The sequence below is a fragment of the Talpa occidentalis genome, unplaced genomic scaffold (assembly GCF_014898055.3).
Source record: "Talpa occidentalis isolate TD23 unplaced genomic scaffold, MPIMG_talOcc4v2.1 talOcc4.4, whole genome shotgun sequence".
In the NCBI taxonomy this organism is placed as follows: domain Eukaryota; kingdom Metazoa; phylum Chordata; class Mammalia; order Eulipotyphla; family Talpidae; genus Talpa; species Talpa occidentalis.
In genome coordinates this window covers 51,698,529-51,723,595 of record NW_023604295.1, presented here as the reverse complement: position 1 = coordinate 51,723,595, position 25,067 = coordinate 51,698,529, and the positions used below count along the sequence as shown (strand labels likewise).

The following is a 25,067-nucleotide window of genomic DNA, read 5'->3' as shown; positions in this document are numbered from 1 at the left end:
CAATGGACTGATAGACTGATGAACTGATGATTTTGGACTGACAATCCCGCCAGAAGGCGGAGGACCTTAGCAGGTTATGTTTATTTTTTGAGAATCTGGGGGTGGCCAGTGGGCCTAGATGGCCAAAAGCAGCCTGTGTATGCCCAGTGGCCAGGTGGAGGAGAAAAGCCAACTGAGAAAGCAAAAGCTGGTACTGATGATAAGTTGAGAAGCCCTGAGCGGCTGTTAAGCAGCCTGGGTATGCTGAAGAACTGTGAGTCTCGTAAAATCACCTGTGGGTGATGCCCTGCTCATTCTTGAGCGAGGGTGAGGAGCTGAGGAACCTGTCCTTGGGGGACGGGTGGGGAATGTGGCTTGGGGTGGAGCCCAAGCCGAATGCAGAGTTTGGATCCCCGACCCATGTGATTGTGCAGTGGGTTGGCTTGAGAGCAGGGGTCTGTGAGTCGCATGGGTGGCCATGAAGGCCGAGTGTTGGAGCGACTGCAGACAGAAACCCTGAGGGTTGGCGATTACCCCCAACAGAATAAAATTGCCAATCCCAGAGCTAGTGCATCCTGGGGGTGGATGCTGTGTGTGCCTTGTAGCCGAGACTACAGCCAGAGAAGGCCAGGAAGCCTGACGGCTCCTGGTGTGTTATAGCAGATGCCGTGTGTGATTTCCCCTCCCTCGTATGAGCAGTGCCTTCGGCAGCAGATTTGGTGGCTCATCTGCTGGTACCAATAATTGTCTTTTGCACTTGGTTGGTGCCCTGCCTGGACTTATTTGTGTTCTGTTGTATTTTGTTATGTTGTATTTTGTTATTTGATGTATTTGCTTTTGTGGGCCATGGCTGCATTGTTTGTTTGCTTAGAAAATTGTATATATATGTATAGACTATATGGCAGAAAACCCTGAGGGGGTGGACTGTAGGGTAAAGAAAATGTCAGGCTTTTCTGCCCTTCCGCCATCAGGATAGATGATGGATCCTTGTCCTGAATGCATGCCTGATGGCGGGCACCTGGAATAGGGTGTGGGCATAGGTAGATGGGATTCAGCTGAGCTAAGACTGTGCTTTTAAGGGCGGCGTCACGGGGGGACGCCAGCAGCACCAGCACCAGCAGCAGCAGCAGCCGCAGCCGAAGCCGAGAAGCAGCAGAACGAACGCTAGAGAGCCCAGATAGAGTGAGGACTTGCTGGGGGCTGGGAGGCCTGCCAGCCTCCCAGCCCCCCAGCCAGCACCCCTGCCTGCCATATGCCTGGTGAACCCCAAATAAAAAACCTGCAAAACTACTGAGGACTCTGACTCCTCCTTTACCCGATCTGCATGGGATCAGAAAACCTGCCTTGTGCCCTGTCCTGCCCCTTACACTGCCCTAGTAACATAATTATTCTGACTTCTTATTACTCAGCATTTTATCAAGGTAACTACACCGACATTTGAAAATGTTCACTCACGCCTTTTCTCACATGGTTGTTACTTGAGCATCATGAAGTAGGTTCCTGTGGTACAACTTTGCAAGGTTAGTCCAATTCAGGACCCTTGGCCTTAAGATTCATTCCCTGAACAGTTCTCATATGCTCACCGCTCCTACTCACTGCAGTACCTAACTCCCCAGGGTTGTTCAAATCACCAACCTCGGACAGCAACACTCTAGGAGACAGATTAATATACACCACCACCCAGCTAAAAACCCAACTGCAAGAGAACTTCTAGGCCCACTCCCTTTCTTTTACTACTGAGAAATAGCTAAGTGCAGTGCTTTCTAATCCTCATTCAGGAAACTGTATCTCAGAGCAGATAATGGTACTTTAACCTCCCAGTATTAATTCATTGTTTAGTTCTCTCAAACATTGTAACAGACTAGTACAATGGTTAGTCTGTGCGAACACCAGAATATGGCAGAAATAATTGGCATGTCACTCCTAAAGCTGAGTCTTAAAATAAGACTTCTGATCACTGTTGGGTCACTTGCTCTGGGATAAATCAGATGCCAGTATTCAGATAGCTGTGACACCCACATAACAGGAGTCCCTCCAATAAACGTTAAGTGAGTCATTTTAGAAGTGGTTCCTCCATACTGGTCAAGCTTTTAAAATGATGCAGCTCTGGCTAACAGTTCCACTGCAATTTGCTGAGACTCAAGCCAGAGCTAAGCCTAGTTGCTCCTAGACTCCTGACTCAGAAATTGTAATTGGCAGTAATGTTATTTTAAGCTGCTAAATTAAATTTGGGGATGATGTGTTACAGAGTGATAACAGTGATCAGTGATACACTGAGCAAAGAGAATCCACTGGTTCTCGAATAAACAAGATTTTAATTACAGTAATTTGGGCTAAGATATTAAGCGCTGAATTCTGTTACAGACAAAATTTTAAATTCATGTTTGTTTGCTATTTAGGAAAAAAACTGAAAAACAATTCCCAGATACTCCTTCCAAACTACTAACAAAAAGAAATTTGGAAAGTACATTATCTGTAGTTAGTGCACACTTCTAATTAGATCACAGCCTGAAGCATTAGGTGGTGTTGTTAACCATTATATCCAAACTATAGCAGCGGTAGGACAGCTCCTATCCACTTTTCCCCCCCTCATTGGGACTGAATTGTAATATGGGGCAGTATTTCTAGCAAGTTTCAGGTCTGAATTAGGTGGCTTAGGCCTATTTAGTTTTAAATTTTAGATTTTAAAGATAGGTGAAGGTAAATAAAACAGAATAGGCAAGAGTAAGTAATGACTATATAGAGCTGATCTCAGAATTCAACACAATGCAGGGGTTTTCTTCGACATTTACCAGACATCACAGATTACTACCAGAACATTACATAAGTTTATTTCAGATGTAACAGCAATGTTAAAATCAACAAGTTTTAATTCTTAACTGCACCAAGTAAACTTAGCCATTTAAGTATTTTTAAAGTTATTCCCTCCAAAAAACTGAGGGAGCTTTTCTTTTCCACCCGACACACCATCATTTCCCAATAGTTGTGTTTTTGGAGGACTTTCAATTGGTGAACAAACTGCTTTAGGAAGATTTCAGAATTTCTTTCCTCAAATGAAAACTAATCTGGACAAACTATGTATTGCATAGATTTCTCTGCAGATTATTTTCTTTAGAACCTAAATGCAATTACTATAGAGTATAATTTTTACCTATTTGCCCCATAGTAAAAGCTATGTTCTGAAAAATATGATGGATGTAACCTGTGACCTTCCAATGTCTTACCTTAATGAAACTGTCTTGCCTTAATGATTATTTCTATCACATATCAAAACAGTCAACTCAACATGGGACATTTCCATATTTATTCACTCACAGGCATATGAACTAGTGCCCAGCTTCTACCTCTTCTATATCCTCCTCTTCCATAAATGGATGGAATTATTTAATATAAGTTTGATGCAGGACAATTAACCCTTTAAAAACATTTACAGTTTAGGTTAATTCACTGACTAGTGTGTAAAAAGAAACTATAATGATAGGGAGCCTACACAATCAATTCAAAATTTATATTTTTCCCTCCTTAAATAACATGTACTAAATTGTCATGAGGCAGCTATTTGGTTTTCAATAACCACATTTAGGGATACATTCATTGGACTGATAGTCCAGGTGAAATGGTTATAGAAAGAGGCAGTGTCATCTCAGAAAACTCATTTATATATCAAAATCTTGATATCTGGAAGTTTACAAAAAGGCTGAATTCTCCAAACTAATTATGCCTTCTGTAACTCATGCACTGTTCTCTTGGCAAGAGCATGCTGAAGCTAATCCATGAAGGTGAAGGTGCTTAATGCTAAACTTTTCTTCCAAGCTTAGATTTGGACTGCTTAAGCAACTGATACCCAAGAAACTAGCATGGCCTTTCTCTATTTGTACTATCTTAAAGATTAGAACCCTATAAACTCATTTATCAACTATCTTTTCTGTATTATTCTTGGCACTCAATTAAGACTGATGAAGTCTATTGTACTTTCACATTCTCAAATAAGAAGATTAAATAAAACGTGGGTAAGTGTTGTGTAAAATAATAATTTTGTCCTTTAAAATATTTGGAGAGATGAGTTTTTTAAGCCAGAATTTTAGTTGAGAATAAATACTATGGATCAATCTCCCTTTAAAAGTCAAGTGACAGAAAAGCCTTGTGCAGCATTGTTTTAATGTCTAAAGAGAATGTTTCTTAGGCCACCAGTACTGGCAATCTAAAATATTTTAAATATTGCAGGTGGGACTATGGAGGAAAACACAAAAATTTCAAATGTTATCAACCTGTCAAAGCCATTCCTTGTATACCAGAAAATGATCTGGCATAAACCAGTCCTGTTAGTAGAGGAGATCACAGTGACATTTATGTTATCAACACTTCTAGACTTCTACTTTTCCAAGAAGCAGTATGTTCAATAATTCCCCCTCCCCCAAATCCTTAAACTCAATATCATAGGCACAGAATGTAAGCAAATCTGGGATGTTCTCCAACAGATAAGCAATGCCACAGCTGTGCTATTCTCAAAAATAATGTCTAGACATTCTTTCCTATATAATCAAATGCTCAGTGGCCACATCTTTAACAGTCGCATTTGCTGACATTAAATGCATTTATTGTGCCACAAGTCCATTTAACTTCCTTTCAGGTTATTTTTTAATATGTTCAAGAGACAACATCTGCTTCAGGTCTATTTAGGGGTATTGACCTATAAGGACACCAACTCCATTTTTAAGGTTAAACTAACTATTGTGGGTTTACTGAAGAATAAGAATAGGAGAAATATGAAGTAAAATCACAACAAACCTCTGTAGGTCAGTTAAAGGCCATTTCTCTAGCTGGGATATTAAAAAAAATTAATCTCACCAGCCCACCCCCTAAAATTTAATGCCACTAATAACAATTTACAGCAGGAAAAATAAACCTGCTAACAACCAGCCCACTTCATTAGCAAAAGCAATTTAACTCAAATACTGAGACCAGAGAATAACACTACCTATCCATACTTATCCCACCCACCCTCAACCGCCAACAAGGAAGAGAAGAAATAACTGCTTAAAAAAATCAAAAAAGCATAGTATTTCTTACAAGGATAACAATGGTTCACTTCCTGAGATAGTACTCAGAAGGACAATAGGTGGGGTGAAGGCAATGTCTAGGGATTATCCCACAAACAGTCTTTAAAAACCCAAAGTACCACAAACACACTAAACTTGTCTATGAGTTAGAGAACAAGATATTGCTGCTGCTTCTTTGTTTTTCTGAAATATACAATATTTTGTAGGCTCTGCCCTTCAATGTGAAAGCAGAATGTAAAAAAAAATAAAAGCCACAAAAATTTGAAATTGATACCCATATTTTGGGGACTGTGTATCTTAAGTGTGAAACCAAACAAATCTGTACCTTCTCCTTCCTACTATCAAACCACCTCACACAAAAGAGAACTAAAACAATTCAAACATGATTAATTTTAAAAGTTCTTGAAAGTACTGAAATTTTTAGAAGAGAAGGAAACAAAATAGGAAAAACAAAACAGGAAGGGGGAAAGCTTTAAAAGACGGGGGAAAATCAATGGGCCTCTCTTTTATTTGGCGACAAGCAAGTGCAAGAAAGTTCATTTATAATTTGTTCAGTTGTCTGTTTTTTGCACATCTGCGTTCTGGCCAGAAGGGACTTTGAGATTTTTCTGCAGCACGTGAGCATCTGCGGGTTCTATCCTCTTATAGTAGTTCTTCTTTGTCTCAATAATCTCAAAGCCAAACTTCCTGTAGAAGTCAATTGCCGACTCATTGCTGATCTGGACATGCCTAAGATATATAAGAGGGTATCAAAAAACAAAACATTTCATAAGATTTTACATGTTCTGCAAAGTGATTGGAACTGGAATACTGCAGGTATTTGTTACATTCTCTTTACAATGACTAGTAAATACCTACATCGATTAGACACAAAACAACAAATACAGCTAATTCCTCTGCTGACAAATGTATACTTTTTAAAAAACAGATTATTATTTATTTATACATACAAAACTGGGGTATAGGCCAGAGGCACAGGGGGCGAGAGGATTCACCTCTGTTCTGGGAAGCAGAACAGACAGATCTACTGAAATACACCAGGGCCACAGTGGCTGGTGATAGCTTGATAGCACTGAAACTTTAACCACTGAGCCACCAGGGAGGCCCCAAATTTATACTTTTCACATCAAGTATTACATTTGCAAGGCAGATGGCTTAGATAGGAGACACAGGAATAGTGTTTACTCTTATAATTAACAAAGAGTAAAATACCCTAGCTAGCACAACATTTTTGATTGCAAAGGGAGACAAAATTCCTGAAATTTAAAATGAGTCAACTAACCTGAGGGATGATTCAAAGATTATGTTAATACACACAGAAGTCAATAAAATAGTTAAAAATCAGGTATCAAATCCCTAAATACATCCTCCTCCTGATTAATAAAACATGCTATATTTTGAAAGTAATTAGAGCATTCTCAGTTACTACTCAAAACAGCATTATGTAATTTAATTTTTCTCACTGCCAACGGAAAATAAGAATAATCTTAATATCCATAAACAATCCATAGTTGTGATCTTAACCTTGGCCTTTAATCTTAGGTCTCTTAAGATTCAAGCATAAAGTCAACTATGTACTCTATAATTTTGATCATTAAACTATCACAAATAAGCATGTCATCCAGAGCACTGAAGTGTGCAAACAGCACAGCATAAGAAATGTTAATGGTATTAACTCTTAAATTTTGAAGACTTGAGTTTTTGATACTGAGTACATCACTGTGACTTTGTAGCACCCATCCCAATGTAATAAAGAAAAATGATATGTTTTATCAGATTATCTATGTGTAATGAAAACAAAACTTTGTAAACTACTACTAACGTGGTATTTCTAAATAATGAAGTGACCAGACTTTAAAGTTTCTAGTAAAGATTTTTACTGCCAATTTGTTAAACTCTTTAGATAGGAACACTTGTAAATAGCATTTTACTTACAGATAAATGTTGTCAAAAGTGCCATCTTTTTCACAGATGTTTAAGACATGATTTAACATTTTAGTTCCTGTCAAATAAGACAAACAATCTTATAAAAACCAATCTTTACATATCTTACTGCAATCTTAACACTATTGAGTCCTTAATAATATTCATGAAGTAATCAATAGACATTCTGATTTTTCACAATTTTTTTCTTTCTGTTCTGCCTATATGTATATTTAAATGTTAGCAGAAAAGCAACCTTTATACTCAATCCCTTTACAGATAAAAGGAAAATAAAAAAAGAGAAAGGAACCTTAATAAATCTATAGTTTCCAATTGAATTATGTTAGTAAGTACCAGTTATTTTTTGGCTATCTCATATAATTCAGTGACCCTTTCCCAGTAGTCCTAAAAGAAATCTGACTTACTCAGAAATAGTAAAATTTTTCTATGCTTTTTGAAGAAGTGAAATATCCCAAATCATCTCACCTATTCCTAGTCTTCGGTATGGTGCCAGACATCCTAGTGTCATGATGTAAAGTCTCTTCTGATTCTGTGAATGATCCACCCTACAGCACACAGCACCTACTGCAATATCATTGAAATAGGCTACCGTGGAAAATATAAAGACAAAAAGTTCAACAGACAGAATTAAATTTTATATTATCATTATCAATCTTTTCCTCCCTTTCATTAAGTACTAAACTGCTGTTATTGACATTATATTTTAATAGTTACTCTCTATCAATAATCTCAAAATTTTATACCTTCCTAGGAAATTCAAGTCTCAAGTAAATATATGAAAATACAGGCATATGTTATATAGGAAGAAAATATATTTAACATCTTTTAAAAAGTGAAATATTTTAATATCTTGATTTCTTTGAATGTGACAACCCCCTCCCCTGCTATTTCCTCACTTTTAAATAAGGAGGCTGTATTAAAAACTAGGGGTCAAGAACATGAATTAACAACTTAGAGGAGGGAGAAAAAAATATTATACCAAGTTTTGCTAGCTCGCCAACCTCCAGCACATCCTTGTAGAACTTGTCATTGTAGCTGACCGGAAAGATAACCTGGTTTAATCTCTTCAACTGTTTAATATTGTGTGGTGTCACGTCTCCCAGCTCGATCCGGCTACTGGAACAAACCAAAATGTACTCAATAAAATATAATTAGCTTTTATTTGTTAAGAAGAATATATGAAAAAGAGTACCAAGTCTTTTTACATGATTGATAAACCCAGCCCTTTCATAGTGACTATTCTTTTCTGAATATTACATTTACAAGCATATTTTGCCAGTAATGTGATTCAAATTCAACTTACAGCTTTCACACAATTATACACATAATTATATATATATATATAGCGACAAATCTAGAAAATAATTACTAAGAAGGCCAGAGTAATTAATATCTGTATAGATGACAAATTTCCCTTGCATCTTACAATTCAGAAAAATATAAAGGTATCTAACATTAATCAAAAGACTGATGATATCTAATATTGGAAAAGGGGTGGCTAATGGGATTCTGATATACACTGCTGGTGAGAAAGTAAAGTTAGGTACAAAAATCTCTGGGAGACAGTCTAAGCACTATATAATGAGAAGACTACAACTCATTGTCCAAGTAATCCTACTTTAGGAATTTATTCTAATTATACAAATTGCAAAAATTATGCACATTCTATTAACTGAGCCAGAAATCTCCCACATCAGTCATACCAAGAGGTAATCAAAATCCATACATTCCTGGATCCTACACTATCTTTTACCTTTAGAAGCAGAATCTCTGAAAATGGAAGGGCATATACATTTTGGAAAAAAAAAAATCTGACTTTTAAAACTAAATGCCAGGGCCTTTCTGGTGGCACAAGGGGTTAAGCATCAGCACTGTGAAGCAATACGCAGCTACTGGAGCAGGAGTTTGATCATCACCAAGGAGGTGACCCACATGGCGCAGACCTCTCCTGTCTCGCCCACTGCTCCCCTCAGCAGTGTATTTCAGTCAATCCACCTGTTCTGCTCCCCACTCTGTCTCTGGTGAACCCTCTCACCCCCCTGTACCCCAGTTCTTGTATGCATAAATAAATAAATCTTTAAATAAAACTAAATGCCAACGTTAGCATTTGCAAAAAATCAAGTATAATTTTAACGAGTGGTTAAACAAGTGGTTCCATGGGAAAGAGATCACAGCTAAAAACATTTCATACTCAGCATCTAAGTCACTTTGCCTACAGATGTCAAGAAGAGAAATTTTTCATACCCCAAGTAAATTTTACTACCACAGCTACAGATTAATCAAATGTTGAAAGATAAACTTGGATCGCATCTAAGATAAACTTTTCGCAGCTAGAAAATGATTTAAGTCCTATTCAGACAATGCTCAGTCCAGGTCACAATAGCATTAGTCAATAGCAGGGGAATGAAAATACACCCTATTGGGCCTCCCCGGTGGCGCAGCGGTTGAGCGTTGGGTTGCGAAGCTGCCCGCGGCCTGTGCGGTGCCGGTTCGATCCCCGGCTTGTCCCCGGCCACCGGAGGAGGGTCCCACATGGCGCGCAGACCTCTCCTGCCGCCCGCTGCTCCCCTCAGCAGTGTACTTCGGTCCTTCTGCCTGCTCTGCTCCCCGCTCTGGCTCTGGTGAATTCTCTCACCCTCCCGCACTTCTGACTGTACCCAGTGCATGTATAAACAAAACAAAACAAACAAATAAATAAATAAAACATGCCTCTATTAAAAAAAAATACACCCTATTATCATTTGCATTACATGCACATAGGTTGTGAAAACTGTCGGAGAAATGACTAAACAATGTTAACCATGACATTTTTATAATGGCAGAAGAAAAAAAATTGGAGTGTCCAACAACAGGAACTGCTTTTTAAAAGAGCACCATACATGTGTATTACTGGCACAAAAAAAGTGCTTTTTTGGGGGGAGGGGGAGGCACATATTAATGATATTAATATATATAAAATATCATAACATAAATCAATATATAACATGTTAATTATATGTGTTAGCCCATACAGAAAAGATTTGAAAGCATATAAAGAATGCGTGATCAAAGTCGTAATTTTTAAAACATTCTCTGAAAGATTAAAATTTAGATAATCAAAAAGTAGAAGGTATGAATCTTTTTTTTTAATGATTTATTTATGCATATAAGAGCTGGGTGTAGGCCAAGAGGTGCAGGAGTGTGAGAGGACTCACCAGAGATAGAGTGGGGAGCAGAATAGGAGGATTGACTGAAATACACTGCTGAGGGGAGCAGTGGGCAAGAAAGGAGAGGGTCTGCTAGCTCCCTGGCCAGGACTGAACTCATGCCTCAGTGGCTGCTGATAGCTTCGCAGTGCTGAGACTTAAACCTCTGCGTCACCAGGAAGGCCCCAGGCATGATGAATCATTTTTTTTTTAAAGATTTATTTATTTATACAAGAACCGGGGTACAGGCCAGATGCGCGAGAGGGTGAGAGGATTCACCAGAGACAAAGCCGGGAACAGAACAGGCAGACTGACCATAAACACTGCTGAGGGGAGCAGCGGGGGAGACAAGAAAGGTCTGTTGTGCCATGCGGGATCTCCGTAGCCAGCAGGGAATTGAACCAGCATTGCAGAGGCTGATGGACAGCTACATAGCACTGTGCTCAACCCGCTGTGCCACCAGGGAAGCCCAGGCAGGACGGTTCTTAAAATACACCAACACAAACCTGATTAGATACCATTATGTTCATTTAGAACTGCAGCCTTACTGCCTCAATTATTTCATTTTTATATTACTGTTTTTTTTTATCTTTTGTGACCAAACCCTTGCTTATGTAGTATGTCTTTAAAGCTGAGCAATTTCTTAGCAGTCACAAAATTTCATGGTGTAAGCATTTAAGTAAAAATACAGAGATTTCTTTGTTATAGTCTTTCAATTCCTAGTGACAAGTAAATATGACCTCCTAGGTATTTGGCAATAATAATGTATTCTCTCCATGAGTCATGTCTTCTTTAATTGGGTTACATTTCATTTATGGTATTACTCCCCTCTTCATTAAAGCACACTACCCTGGTTTTTCTCTCTTTAAACGATGAAGTAAATGACAATTCACCCCCAAATTTTTTCTGATTAAAATCTATGAGGTTCACTTACTAACCATCTATCCACATCGCCTGGGTTTTTGTTTTAAATAGGCAGATACTGTCATTCTGGGAAACACAGAGATCAACATCTTATCTGCACAGTCTATTTTTTTTTTTAAAGGATTCTTCCCATTTAGTTAACACATTCATCACTTTACAAATTTTCTTTTTTTTTTTTTCAATTACACTTAAGTCTTACTCTCTTAGAGTAGTGAATCTAATAAAAGATACAACTAAGAAAGTTTTTATTTGGATGGATAGATCAGGAGGCAATATTAAACAGGAGAGAACAGGTAGTTTTATTTCTCCCCCCTTAATTGAAATACAATGTATACAATTTCCCAATATTTTTCTATGTACATATAAACATAAACATTTTTAAATGGGTTTATGAGATGTTATGAATAATGTTTGGTAGCAGCTTAAGAAAGAAATTAATGAAAGTTGACATTAAGACTGTGAGAAAATGCTAGAAACTGAATTTCAGAGTGTCAATTAAATGTAATTTTGTCAGCAAAATTCACCTTCAAATACAATTTAACTTTCATAAATATGATCTGGCTGATTCAAACGGAATACTTCTGTAATCCTTGTCACTAAGCTCTGAATTATTTTAAGATGTGCATATTCTAAATATATCAGAGTAATACATCAGTTTATAAATATAATTTAGCAGGGAACACGTAATATTAAAGGCATAAACAGAGAGTTAAGAAGAAATGTCAAGAAATAAATATCACTTGATTGTAAACAACCAAAAACCTTTAGTAAAAAAACTTCTAAGTCAAAAAATTTCAGTCTTGGGCCTCCCCTGGTGGTGCAGTGGTTGAGCGCTGGGCTGCGAAGCTGCCCACAGCCTTTGCAGCGCCAGTTCGATCCCTGGCCACCAGACATGGGTCCCACAAGTCGCGCAGACCTCTTCTGCCGCCCCCTGCTCCCCTCAGCAGTGTATTTCGTCGGTCTGCCTCTTCTGTTCCCTGCTCTAGCTCTGGTGAATTCTCTCACCCTCTCGCACTTCTGACTGTACCCAGTGCTTGTATAAATAAATAAATAAATCTTTAAAAAAATTTTTTTCAGTCTCTATTAGAATGGAGCGCCTAAGAACTTTATCTGTTAATATAAAATTTTCTGGTGTTCTTATGATCATAATAGTTGCCCAATGAAAGCATACTTATGAAAAGCATAAATATATTTCAACAAGTATTTGGACACCTATGTGCTAAGTTCCTGGGATGTAAAGGAGTTTATACCTGCTAGGAAATACAGGTATATGTAATAGAAAGTAGTAGTCATAGCATATACATACAAATCACAAAACTACTAAAAATGGAAGTGATCTTGGGAAAGGCTGAGCATGATGACTTATGTTCCCTGGGTGGGCATTCAGTTGGAGGGCAAGAAAGGCATTCTAAGGAGAGAGTATAACATTATCAAAATATCAATGATGTATTCCCAAACCTGTAAGTAATTTGATATGGCAAAACAAAGTATGCTTTGTGCATATGAGGAAGCTGGGATTGAGAGGAAGAAGAATCATTTTGCACAATGCACATCAAGATGGCACTTTGTTGTCTTCTCTATCTACATTTAATCTATGGATATCTTGAATTCAGTCTTGTATTCTTTGACTCTTTAGTAGATACCTCAAATTAAACATGTCCATAACCAGATTTCAAATCTTTCCCTTCTCAGTTGATGCCTTTCCCTTCTTGGCTGCAGGTTACTCTTCCCTCTAAATCTTTATTCAAATAATATCTCAAGAAGCTTCCCATGAAACATCTAATATTCTCCACAGGCTTTCTATCAATGATGATTTAAGTCTACCTCTAAGAAAGTTTGACAAATGTCCCTCCTTCTCTTTAGTTCTGTTGGCATATACTTGAATCTGTTCTTTTAATCTGACCACTGGAAGTCATTCAGATTTAATGTAATTATGGACACAGTCTGTTGAAGTTCACCAGTTTGCAGTTTTGGATGTATCAAGAAATAACTGTTCCTTTATATTCTTGCCTTTTTGGTAGTATCAATTTTCTTAGTTAAAAAAAAAAAAGTTTACATAAAGTTAAATCTATTTTTTTTGTTTAGTTCTGAGCTTTGACAAATATATTTTGCAAAACCACTACCATTATCAAGAATTAATGATCCTTTCACTCCAAAATTCTCCCTCATAACCCTCTGTAGTTCAGCTTTAACACCATTTCTCTAGTGACTAACGAGGATCATCATTTTGTATGATTAGCTAGATGTCACTCTTTCCTCCTTTAAGTCTTTGTTCATATCTCAAGAAGGCTTCCTATGAAACATCTATTTTTCTATTTAAATCTATTGTCCATGGGCTAGGGTGGGAATAAACCTAGAATTCCCACATTAATTCATAAGCAAAGAGTCCCCATTTTAAAAATGAACTGCTACCATCACACTGAGTTGTAAGAGTCCTTTATATATTCTGGATAAAAGTTCTCTATCAGGTATAGGATTTCCAAGTATTTTCCACCAATCCATGGGCTTGTATTTTTGTTTTCTTAACAGTGTACTGCACTAACGTAAGCTGTTACTGATAGGAGAAACTGGGAACTATATCCTCACAAACGAGAGACTAAAATTGTATTTCTGTGAATCTAAAACTACTTTAAAGTAAGTTTATTTTCTTCAAAAGGAGGGAGAACTGTAAGATTAAGAGATGGTGAGACATTTCAGTCTACTGCAACGTGCGGGATGTTTTTGGAGTCTGATTTCAGCCAGTCTATTTTAAAAAGACATTTCTAAAACAAATGAGAAACACCAAGCACATGCTAGTATCAGATCATAAGATGATATTATAGATAATAACAGCACTTTTTAAAAATCCTTTTAAGTTAAAGATTCATACTTATGTGTTTACAGAGTAGGATGGCATGTTAAGTTTTCTTTTTACGTGCTTGAGCAAAAAAGAAATAAGGTGAAGTATGGCCAGGCAAAGGTAAAATAACAAAATGGGAACAAACTCCATTTATTGGAATTGGATGCACATGGGATTGAACTATTTTATTTACTTTTTTATGTGTTTGAAAATTTTCATACCTAAGGAGTAAAAATTACTCATTACCTACGGCACAAGCTGTAACACTTTGGGATCAGTTTTGTATTATCTTTGGTTAGGAAAGAAAAGGTGTGTTATTTTTTATACCAAAAATATAACAGCAGAAAGCATCTGACACCTCATTTATTCTTCATCATTTGAAAGAAGTAAATAGAGGCAAGATTTTCAATCTTAATGAACTATAATTTCTCAAAGTCCTGCTATACCAAGCCTTCAGTTGGTAGGAAAAAACTGAGTAAGAGCTGGATGGGAATGAGCCTTCCACTTTGGTATAGATCATTCCTTCTAAAATTCAGTCTCAGGACAGCCTTTGCCTTTGGTGGAAATGGCTACATTTTCTGAGTTTTTTTTTTTTAATCCATTAAAACTACTATCAAACACTTTTTAGGTAGGAATAATCATTTAAAATTATTTAGATAAATGTTATTAATAAATAATTAATGTACTTTTAAATGTATCTAATGTGACTGGGAACAATGTTAGCATTAAGTAGATAAAAACAGTTAGTAGAGAGACTTTTTGTTAATACAGCTCTTAAGGAAAGAATGCCCCCCCTTTTTTTGTTTTTTAAGATTTATTTATTTATTCATTCATACAAGCACTGGGTATAGTCAGAAGCGCAGGAAGGTGAGAGAATTCACCAGAGCCAGAGCAGGGAACAGAACAGGCAGACTGACGAAGAAATACACTGCTGAGGGGAGCAGCGGGCGGCAGGAGAGGTCTGTCGCACCATGTGGGACCCTCGCCACTGGCTGGGATCGAACTGGTGCTGCAGAGGCTGCAGGCAGCTTCACAGCCCAGCACTCAACTGCTGCGCCACCAGGGGAGGCCCAAGAATGCCCTTTTGTAATGTATTACAATTGAAGAGTTGTTTTCTTGGAACATAAATATGCATAAATGCACATGTCTGATTATCAGAACAGAGACTGTATCACCAAGAATGTCCACATATAACAACTAAAATCAGTACTACTAAAAGGAACACTTGAATTTTAGAGTTAAAAGAACAGGCTCCAATAAAGATGTCTAAGAAACTATTCTCAAGACAATAAGGAAAAAGTCTGGAGACGCAGTCTATCAATTCTGTACCATGAACTTATTTCCAAACCTGGCTGTACACCACAATCACCTTGGCATTTAAAAATTCAGATTCCCAGACCCCACCTTGGAGTCTTTACTTCTGTAAATAAGTTTGTAACATAAAACAATACAAATTTAACCCACAACCAAATTAATAAACTTACCAATGTATCTATGTAAATTTCTAAATCTGAGAGACCTGGTGAGGGAAACAGAGGTGAAGGTTGGGCAAAGAGAGGTGGAACAGGTCCCTGGAAAAAATGCTAAGTGATCAGAGAAAATTTCAAGTAAAATGTTAATTATTTTCCTATAAAAGTACATTACACCATAGCTTTAATATGTGTGTGACATAGCTAGTACTGAGGAGGTGTGCTTCAAACTCAAGTATGCCTGACAATGAAGCCACCATTTTTAAATCATTACACTGCTTATTTCAGGTAAGATTTTAATTTAACAATTTATCAGTTGTTTAAAACATCTCTTTAGATAAGCCCCAAATTAAGTAGGTTTGTACTATTTAAACTATAAGATTTTACATTAAGTTCACATTTCTGGGCCTCCCTTGTGGCCCAGGGGTTAACTATCAGCATTATCACCACTATGGCCTTAGCTGGATCCCCAGCTAGGGAGCTAACCCACATGTGGCTCACCAGACCTCTCCAGTCTTGCCCATGGTTCCTCTTAGCAGTGTATTTCAGTAAATATGCCTATTCTGGTAAATCCTCTTACCACCACCCCCACCTATGGCCTACACCCCAGTTTTTCTATGCAATACAATAAATAAAAATAATCCACATTTCTTCTCTTGTTTTACTCATTTCCTTTATCTGCTTGGTCCCAGGTTCCTGTTGACATTAACTCAGGTAAATTCATGACGTTATCTTTCCTTCCCGCCCTCCCAAATTCGTAACAAGGGAGCCCCAACATATCTTTAGAATCATCTAAGAGGGAAAAACTGATAAAGCAAATACACCCATGGAAATGTGTACCAAGTCCTAAGATCTGGAAAATGCAGGTATTCCTGTCAGCACCACAAATCAGTCAACTCTCATACAATTTTTGCATTTAGAACATGGTAATCTATATATAAAGGAAACATTTAACATTGGCTTATCAGCAATATGATAAAATGGGATAATGTATGTTAAGTAGTTAGCATAGCAACGTCAGATAATTAAGTACTAAAATGTCTTTAGCTATTAAGGTAATAAGTCAATTACCTCTAATTCCAAAAACAAAATTTCGTGGCAATATTCTGAAAGGCCACAAGATGGAGGTGTGACTCCACAAAAAGAGGTCTTTATCTACAAAGTTTGACTTTTTAAAGTTTTATAGCAAAAAGAGAAAATGAAGTATAAAAAAAACTTAAAGGCTAACTGTGTATACTTTAGATGGGTATTAAATGCACCTAGGCCCCAAACTCTAACTACCTGGTCACTTCTTCAGAGTTTGATCTGGAAGGGATCTTAGAAACTACTGCGTGTATTCCCCTTTATTTTACAAATGATGGAACTAAAGCCCAGCACACATGTCTGCAGTTATACAGCCAATTGTCAAGGAAGCCAGAAACAGACCTAAAACCACAAATTCCCTTTATAGTGCAAGCTCAGCCACACCACATTCTCTCAAAGGGATTCTTTACTGCTCAAGGTTATTAACACAAAGAGATACCTAACCTGAAACACCTAAAGTGTAGAAAGGACATTTGTATGAAACTCAGGAATAATTCTAAGCAAGAATTAAAGTATGTCCAAGGTTCTTTGAGAAAAAATTTCAAGAGGGGACCTCCCTGTTGACCTAAGGGTTAAGTCTCAGCGCTATCACCAAGGCCAGGCCTGAGTGTGATCCCCAGCCAGGGAGTTAACCCATACTGGGCAGCAGACCCCTCTCTGTCTCGCTCCCCTTAAGCAGTGTATTTCAGCCAATTTGCCTGCTCAGCTCCCCACTCTGTCTCTGGTGAATCCTCTCACCCACCTCACCTCTGGGCCTACACCCCAGCTCTTCTACACACAAAAAAATAAAATCTTTAAAAAATTTTTTTTCAAGCCGCTTAACAAGCAGATAATTTTTTCTGACCTAGCAATAATCTAGTTCTAAACTCTTGCCTTCAAATAAATTATGAAGGATTCCTCTAAAGTATAAATTCCTTTAACCTAAAAATTAGCCCTCTCAGAATTTATCAAAGCACAGTTTAAATACTAATTTGCTCATGAAGCCTTGTAATCCTGCTGAGATTTCCATCTTATTTGAACTACAAATACAATACTATATACCCTTCCAAGGCATAGCACCTCTGCACTTTAAACCATTTATTTTCACATCTTAACTATTCATTAAACTACAACACTTAACAGCAGGACTGATTTAAAGGACTTGCCAAATTACTTTCAATATGTCCATGAATCTCTAGGCTCTTTATCTAACTCCTCTCTCTCATCTCTCCTAGATTTTAGAGCTGGTACTACTGTTATTTTAAACCATGCAATACTTTGTTGTACGGGGCTTTCCAATAAATACATAGGGTGTTTAGCAGCATCTCTAGCCTCTACCACACCATACCACCATGACAACTAAAAATGCCTCCAGATATTACTAAAGGTTCAAGGTGGGGTAAGTGGTATGTTCCTGGTTAAGAGACATTGTTCTGGAGGTTAAGCAATATCAAAAGAGCAGCGATGGGAGGTTCAGCCTTCCAAGTTGTGTGACTACAAGTATTTCGTATGTGAATATCCCAGCAATCATTTGGATGGGTACTAGAAGTGCTAAAACACTAACATATACACAATCTACTCAAGGGTATAATAACCTAAAAAGAAAGGAATTATTCTTCCCATAATCATCCATACATTCACAATTAGGAAAAGCTCCTTCCTAGCTAAGGTTTTTACCTTACTACCACCTAAATGTTGATTTAGAAATTTAGTTTTAAATGTACTCTTCCATCCCATTTTAAACACTGTTATTTCTGCTTCCCATTATATATTCATAACCTGTCCCTATATCCTTTCTTTTAACTGGTATCTTTTCTCAGATCATCATTTCAACCCAAATTCTAATAATCCAGTAAGGGAGTAAGACTAGAGTCAAGAAGACAAATTCATCACGATGCAGTTATAATCTTACTAAAATATAATATGATCATTTGTCTGCTTAAAACCCTTCAATAGCTGCATAAAACCCAACAAATGAAATTAGAATAGCACTGCATAGAAAGTTTTGTCACTTAGCTGTGGTCACTGGCCTAGTCGTCTCTCATTGCCTTTTTACAGTCTACATACTACTCAAAGCCCAAGAACCCATCAAGTTCTCTTTCCTTCTTGGCTTACCCCTGTATCCCTGCCCCCGCCCCCCAATATACTATAGATCCTATTAAATATACTGGAAGAGTATACTACTCTTAGAACTATTGTGAGGATTAAATGAGAATCTATTGCTTGGTAAAATGAATGCACTTAAAAACGGACAAGAATTAAGTAGCTATAAAAAAAAGCAAAAGTGCTCTGATAGGGAAGAACGGGAGAGCAGGTCTCAAAGGCAGACATGAGAGCAAAACATGAGAAAGCAGCACAGAACAATTCAACTATGATTCTAAATTTTTGTTTCTCAGTATTATAAATAGTCCTGAGACAAGAGACCAGAAACAGCAAACATGTTATGCACATACCACAGCAGCACACCCTCAGCCCCCGTTCTTTTGCAGTCTGAGAACTCAACAAAGCTATCAAGAAATTTGATAAAATACTATCAACAAATTAGAACTGGCACATGAATTCCAGCCTTTGGATGCTCCTCTTCAGGTTCAAGATGTTCTCTTTAAGGACAAAGAAACTAACAGCCAGAGGTGAATAAATTCAGAATATAGGTAGCACTAGCTCAGGAAAGGTAAATACACAGCTCCAATTATCCCTTCCCCACTCAAGTAAGACATGGTGATTAACAGTATTTTATTATTTTCTATTTTTTAAAAGATTTATTTATTTATGCATAGAAGAACTGGGGTACAGGCCATAGATATTGGGGGGTATGAGAGTATTAACAAGAGACAGAGTGGGGAACAGAACAGGCAGACTGAAATAACTGCTGAGGTGAGCAGCGGGAGAGTCAGGAGAGGTCTGCTGCGTCATGTGGGTTAGCTCCTTAGCCAGGGATGGAACTCCTGCTATAGTGGCTGCAGATAGCTTCGTAGGTTGTGTCTTAACCTCTGTGCCACCAGGGAGGACCCTTAACAATATTTTAATCTAAAGCCAGGAGTGGCCTCCGAATCATTCATCACAGAGATATAAGCAGCCACACATACTTAGGCCTACAGTTGAAACACAGAAATATCTACAGTCTGGTAGGGACTGAAGATGACAAGGGACGAGATCATGTTTTACATAGATCTGTTTTTTCAAGGTACAGGACAGTACTGTACAACAGAATATAACTTAAGTCATGTGTAATTTGGTTATTCTAGTACTCTAACGGGTTCCTGTAGGGTGTGCTTTAAAAAAAAAAGACTACCATTTGAACAACTGAGAAGGTGTATCTCTCCCTCTCTCTCTTTTTTTAAAGATTTATTTATTTATACAAGAGCTGGGGTACAGGCTAGAGATGCAGAGGCAGGTGGTGGTGGTGAGAGGATTCACCAGAGACAGAGTGGGGAACAGAACAGGCAGACTGACTGAAATACACTGCTGAGGGGAGCAGCGAGCGAGACACTAGAGGTCTGCTGTGCCATGTGAGTAGCTCCCTGGCCGGCCTGGGATCGAACTCGTGCTGCAGACACTCATGCTGCAGATGCTGAGAATAGCTTCATAGTGCTGTGCTTAACCCCTTGCACCACCAGGGAGGCCCCCGAGAAGGTCTATCTCTTTAGATAGCACAAAACTAGAAGTCATAGTTAATACCGGGAGTAGAAAATTAGGAGTCAAAAGGATCTCTATTGGCCAAAATAGAGCATGTAGCCAAGTAAAATATAATGTAGGTATTAGTTTGGTCTGGTGAATGCACTGTCTTTGAAAGACAATGTCTTGTAATGGATAACCTTAAAAACAAACAAAAAACCCTTTTTCAGCTCAGAAAACCTTGATGTTTTGCCAACAGCTATCCACAATTTTGGAAAGAAATCATACCAGTGATAACAAATACAGAAAAATGCATACATCTGCACTGGTAGCAGATATACATTATAAATTATATAATGATTCTACTTACAGATAGTTGGAAAACATCTAATCATCTTGTGACTTTTTATATAGTTGGTACCATATATTCAGTATGGTCTACATACTAGAATTTACCTTAAAGGAAAGTTTACTTTCCCCGTTTTCCCTTATATATTAGTTAGGGCATAATATTTGGTTTGGTTTTGTTTTCGAGTATCAGGTAGGTTATATTTTATATTAATTTATCATAATGGAAAAAGGGAACATTACAAAAATATTTGTTAAAGTCTAGTAGTATTGAGATACATCTCTCAAATTATCGGCTTCATAGTGGCAAAGAGGATGAACTACAGGTTTAACAAAATTTCCCAAGCTCTAAGTCTAACTGGTGGTTGTTTTCTCCTTGACTAAAACAGTTATCTGAACAACCAAACAAACGACCCACGCGGTTACATACTATAAAGAACACAAATCTTGTCTACAGCTCAATTTTTTCATATGTATTTATCTATGTTATCAATACCCAAGCGTAAATATACAGAATATTTTTAACACTTCAGAGAAATCCTATGTGCCCCTTCCCATTCCACAGGATGTTTGGGTTAATTAATTTGAGTTTTTCAACACAGATTCATTAGCCTGTGGAATTTGGTATTTTAACATTTCAATTAATAAATTACAATACACTATATTTGTTATTCCTGTCTATTTTCCCATCTTAACTTTGTTTACACGTGTTAACATCTTGTTAAAGGCATTTTCATTAGAACTAATTTATACCTCTTTACTACAAATGAAGGGTAAATGGCTTCAGTTTTACTTTCTATTATATTGACTAATTAATTGCCACCTCAGTCATGACTGTCTATGGCATACCTTTTTGTTTGAACATCAACTTCCTTAGGATTAAAAGGTAAATCAACTTCCCATTCACAAATTCCACCTACAATGTACCTGGTTCATACAAACCAGTTCCTCAGTACAGTCTACTATCCATAGTAGACCTCAAATTTTTACATCATGCATATAAATACATGCAATAGTTAATAACTGAAAATTGTAAAGATAAAACAAATACATGCCAATACAATGCCTCATTGTTTCTTACAATAAAAACTAAAGAAAAATAAGACAGTAGTTTAAAAATGACAGGCTATATAGGCATTATGTAAATATTTAAATAGAACACTGACAACATTGTGCATGGTGACCAACCAGACTTTTCACTCAGGACCTTAAAATCTTTTAAATAATCGTCTTCATTTGTTCAGAGCCTTTACAAGATTTATAAGCGGGGGGGAAAAAAAAAATTAAAAGTCCCATCTTATCTGGATGGGATTTACTGGGAAAGTTGAAAGGCATTATTCCTATAAAATCATTTTAAGTTTTCCGGTTAAGAACACATTCTAGGGGCCTCCCTGGTGGCGCAGCGGTTGAGCGCTGGGTTGCGAAGCTGCCCGCAGCCTCTGCAGTGCCGGTTCGATCCCCGGCTGCTCCTGGCCAGGCCACCGGAGGAGGGTCCCACATGGCGCGCAGACCTCCCCTGCCGCCCGCTGCTCCCCTCAGCAGTGTACTTCGGTCCTTCTGCCTGCTCTGCTCCCCGCTCTGGCCTGGTGAATTCTCTCACCCTCCCGCGCTTCTGACTGTACCCAGTGCTTGTATAAATAAATAAATAAATCTTTAAAAAAAAAAAAAAAAAAAAAAACACATTCTAAGCCACAAATCATATGCAGCAATAGGATTTAAGAATTATTCATTTTGGGGCCTCCCCGGTGGGGCAGTGGTTGAGCGCTGGGCTGCGAAGCTGACCGCAGCCTCTGCAGCGCCGGTTCGATCTCCAGCCTTCGGGTGAGGGTCCCACATGGCGCGCAGACCTCTCCTGCCGTGCCCACTGCTTCCCTCAGCAGTGTATTTCGTCGGTCTGCCTGTTCTGTTCCCCGCTCTGGCTCTGGTGAATTCTCTCACCCTCCCGTGCTTCTGACTGTACCCAGTGCTTGCATAAATAAACAAACAAATAAATAAACAAACCTTAAAAAAAAAACAAACCAACAATTGATATAATCACATCATCTTTTTTTAAAAAAAGAATTATTCATTTTGGGCAAAGTTGCTTGCATAATGTACAGGTTTAAAAACTACAAAATATCCTCCAAATTTGCCTAGATACTCTTTCTGGCCAGTTCTATCGCAAAGTTGGGTAACAGAAAGAATATTACACCCTAGAGCAAGACTAAGCAACACCAAAGATTTTGGATCTAAACATCCAGAATAATTTCTTAAAGATCCTCTTTTGGAAATTTATGTAGTTTCAAAACTGGGAATTCTTCAGTCTCATTTTTATTACTTTAACATACCAGGATAAATAACTATTGAGTGCAAATAAGAATGCAAAAAGTTAGAGCATCCATACTCAAGGAGTCTATCAGAAAAAAACAGAAAAATCTTGCCAAATTATATTGGTTCATATATAAAAGAGCCAAATTTCTTAGATCATGATTCAAAAGCAGAAAGTATTTTCCATATCCCTCACTTAGTACCTTGGTTGAAACACTTTAGAATTTTATATGAAATAATACAGGTACTATGAGGATTTCGTCATGATTTCCAAAATTTAATACAAAATATGTAATTCAACATTAGGATGAATTTCCACTATTTAAAGCAAAATCGGAATAAGGAATCACGTTAAGAGTAAAGAAACAGACCTTTAGGTCTTCTATGACCTAAAATAACACACATACGCAAGGAGATAATATTTAGATCCTCGTTTTAGGCACTAGGAGACTATTTCAAAGACTGACTTTTATTTCTTCCCTTTCAAAAGGGTTGCTGAACAATTTGAAAGGCTTCACGAACGCAAAAATCACAATTCTTTAACTTACTTACTCTAAGAGAAGAAGCTCAGGCATCTCAGAAAGCATTTAAGACTGAGAAAAATCCATTTCTTTCTCTAAGGAAAGAAAAGGGTAGTTCCAAGATGGCAATATTAAAAAAAAAAAAACCCACGTCGTGAAATTCATATTCCAACAATTTATACCTTAACCAAAAGGTGACATCTTAACTAAATGGAAGTAATAACCGAACCGAAATAATTCTCAATTTTATCCAAGTTGGAAGGAGTGAAAGGCAAGATACTAACTTTGCCAAACACCTGAGACAAGCTTCCCAGTATGCAAGACCCCCTGAGTAAACAGGGGCAATAGTAACCTACTGAGGCAATAGCTCCACCTACTGATCAACACCACTTCCTTAAACACTTGGCACCCCAAATCTCACAGCGCTCACGCTCTCCACCCCTCCTCCACTTACTCTGACCCAACCCAAATCCAGTTGAGTCACTAGCCCTTACTACTCATCTCTATGCTCTTTATTCCAATTTTTTCTCCCTCCAGAACGTTCTGCACGGCCCCCAAATGTGAACAGAAACGAACGATGTCCAAGACCGCCTTCCCAAGTCCCAGGGTTGAGCCTGGATCGGACGAGGACAGCCAAGCCGCTCCACCAGGAGTCGGGCCGGGGGTGCCTCAGCCGTTCGCTCCCGAGTAAGGCCCCAAGCGCCTCGGGAGAGCTTTCCTCTGCTGATCCACTCGGCGGCTACTTTCCCTTCAACCCACCGTCGTCCTCCAGGCCGAAATCCTGGTTCCCCGGGTCCGGTCTCTCCCGGCCCCTCAGCCCGCCAACACCTCGAGCCCAGCCTCCGCCCCCCTCCGTGAGCGAGGGAGCAGAAAATCTCAGCAATCTCGCTCCGCCGGGTCTTCACCCGGCGTCTCTTCCCGCCGCCGGCCCTTCCCGGCTGCCCTTCCTCACCCTTTCATCTTCCCCGCCTGCCGCGGCCGTCGTTACCGCCGAGATCAACGCCGCCGTCGTCGCCGCCCTCAGCTCTCCGCGCCCTCTGCTCGGGCCACTCAACCCCACTCGCCGGCCTCCTCGCCTAGGGCTGGGAGCTGAGCGGGTGGCCGAGGCCGCGAGAGTCGAGCGCGGCCCTGCGTCTCCCGAGGGGGCGGAGGTATCTCCGCCGCCGCGCTGGTGCCGCCGCTTTGCCACACGTGCGCACGGGATACTCGGCTCCCGCCCGCCGCTGCCGCCGCCGCCGCCGCCAGCCAGACCCGCCGCTGCGCTGTGACCTTTCACCCCGCCCCCTCTGTGCGCCGGCGCGGCGGCCGCCCCGTGCGCAGGCGCACTGCTGACCGCGCGCACCCTTCCCCCTTCACTTCGGGACCTCCATCTTTCTACTGGGCCGTGCCCTCCAGCGTCATGTTCCTCCTCCCATTTCTTACATCATTTGTGGGGCTTGCCCGGTAGGCCCTGGCGGTAAAATCCGGATTTTTCCACGCCTCCTTCTTCTTTTCCATTTTAATAAACTCGATCTTGCCTGACCCTGTTTTTTCTAAGTGGATAGTCTCCTGAATGACCTTCAAACGCTCCTGTCTCCTAATTGGATTTCAAGAAGCTGGTTCTTTGAAATATAACGAACTGAGTGCTTTTGAAACAAAAAAGCATAATTCATAATTGGCTGGGTAACTTGATTTCCATTTAGCGCCTCTCAAATTTTGGTCTCACGTGATTGCCCCGAACTGTTAAACCTGGGATTTTACCGGAGGGCCCCGGGAGGACGGAACTCCTTCGCCATTTCCGGTCTCCGGCGTGAACGTCACTTCCTTAGCAATGC

The 25,067-nt window shown here is 38.9% G+C and overlaps 1 protein-coding gene across 5 annotated transcripts; it reads right to left on the bottom strand.

Annotated features, from left to right (window-relative positions):
- Nucleotides 1–1,333: 1,333 nt before the first annotated feature.
- On the bottom strand, nucleotides 1,334–25,043 carry NAA50 (N-alpha-acetyltransferase 50, NatE catalytic subunit). 5 transcript variants are annotated; one of them, XM_037525526.2, is made up of 5 exons: nucleotides 24,994–25,043; nucleotides 7,963–8,099; nucleotides 7,449–7,568; nucleotides 6,975–7,041; nucleotides 1,334–5,768 (listed from the first exon to the last, which is right to left on the bottom strand). In XM_037525526.2, exons 1-5 carry the CDS (start codon nucleotides 25,026–25,028, stop codon nucleotides 5,591–5,593), a joined length of 537 nt encoding a protein of 178 aa, XP_037381423.1. In that variant the 5' UTR covers nucleotides 25,029–25,043; the 3' UTR covers nucleotides 1,334–5,590. The 5 variants fall into 5 exon arrangements, with proteins under 5 accessions (XP_037381423.1, XP_037381426.1, XP_037381424.1 ...); XM_037525529.2 differs by lacking the exon at nucleotides 24,994–25,043 and adding an exon at nucleotides 24,676–24,987; XM_037525527.2 differs by lacking the exon at nucleotides 24,994–25,043 and adding an exon at nucleotides 24,206–24,426.
- Between the last annotated feature and the right edge of the window lie 24 nt (nucleotides 25,044–25,067).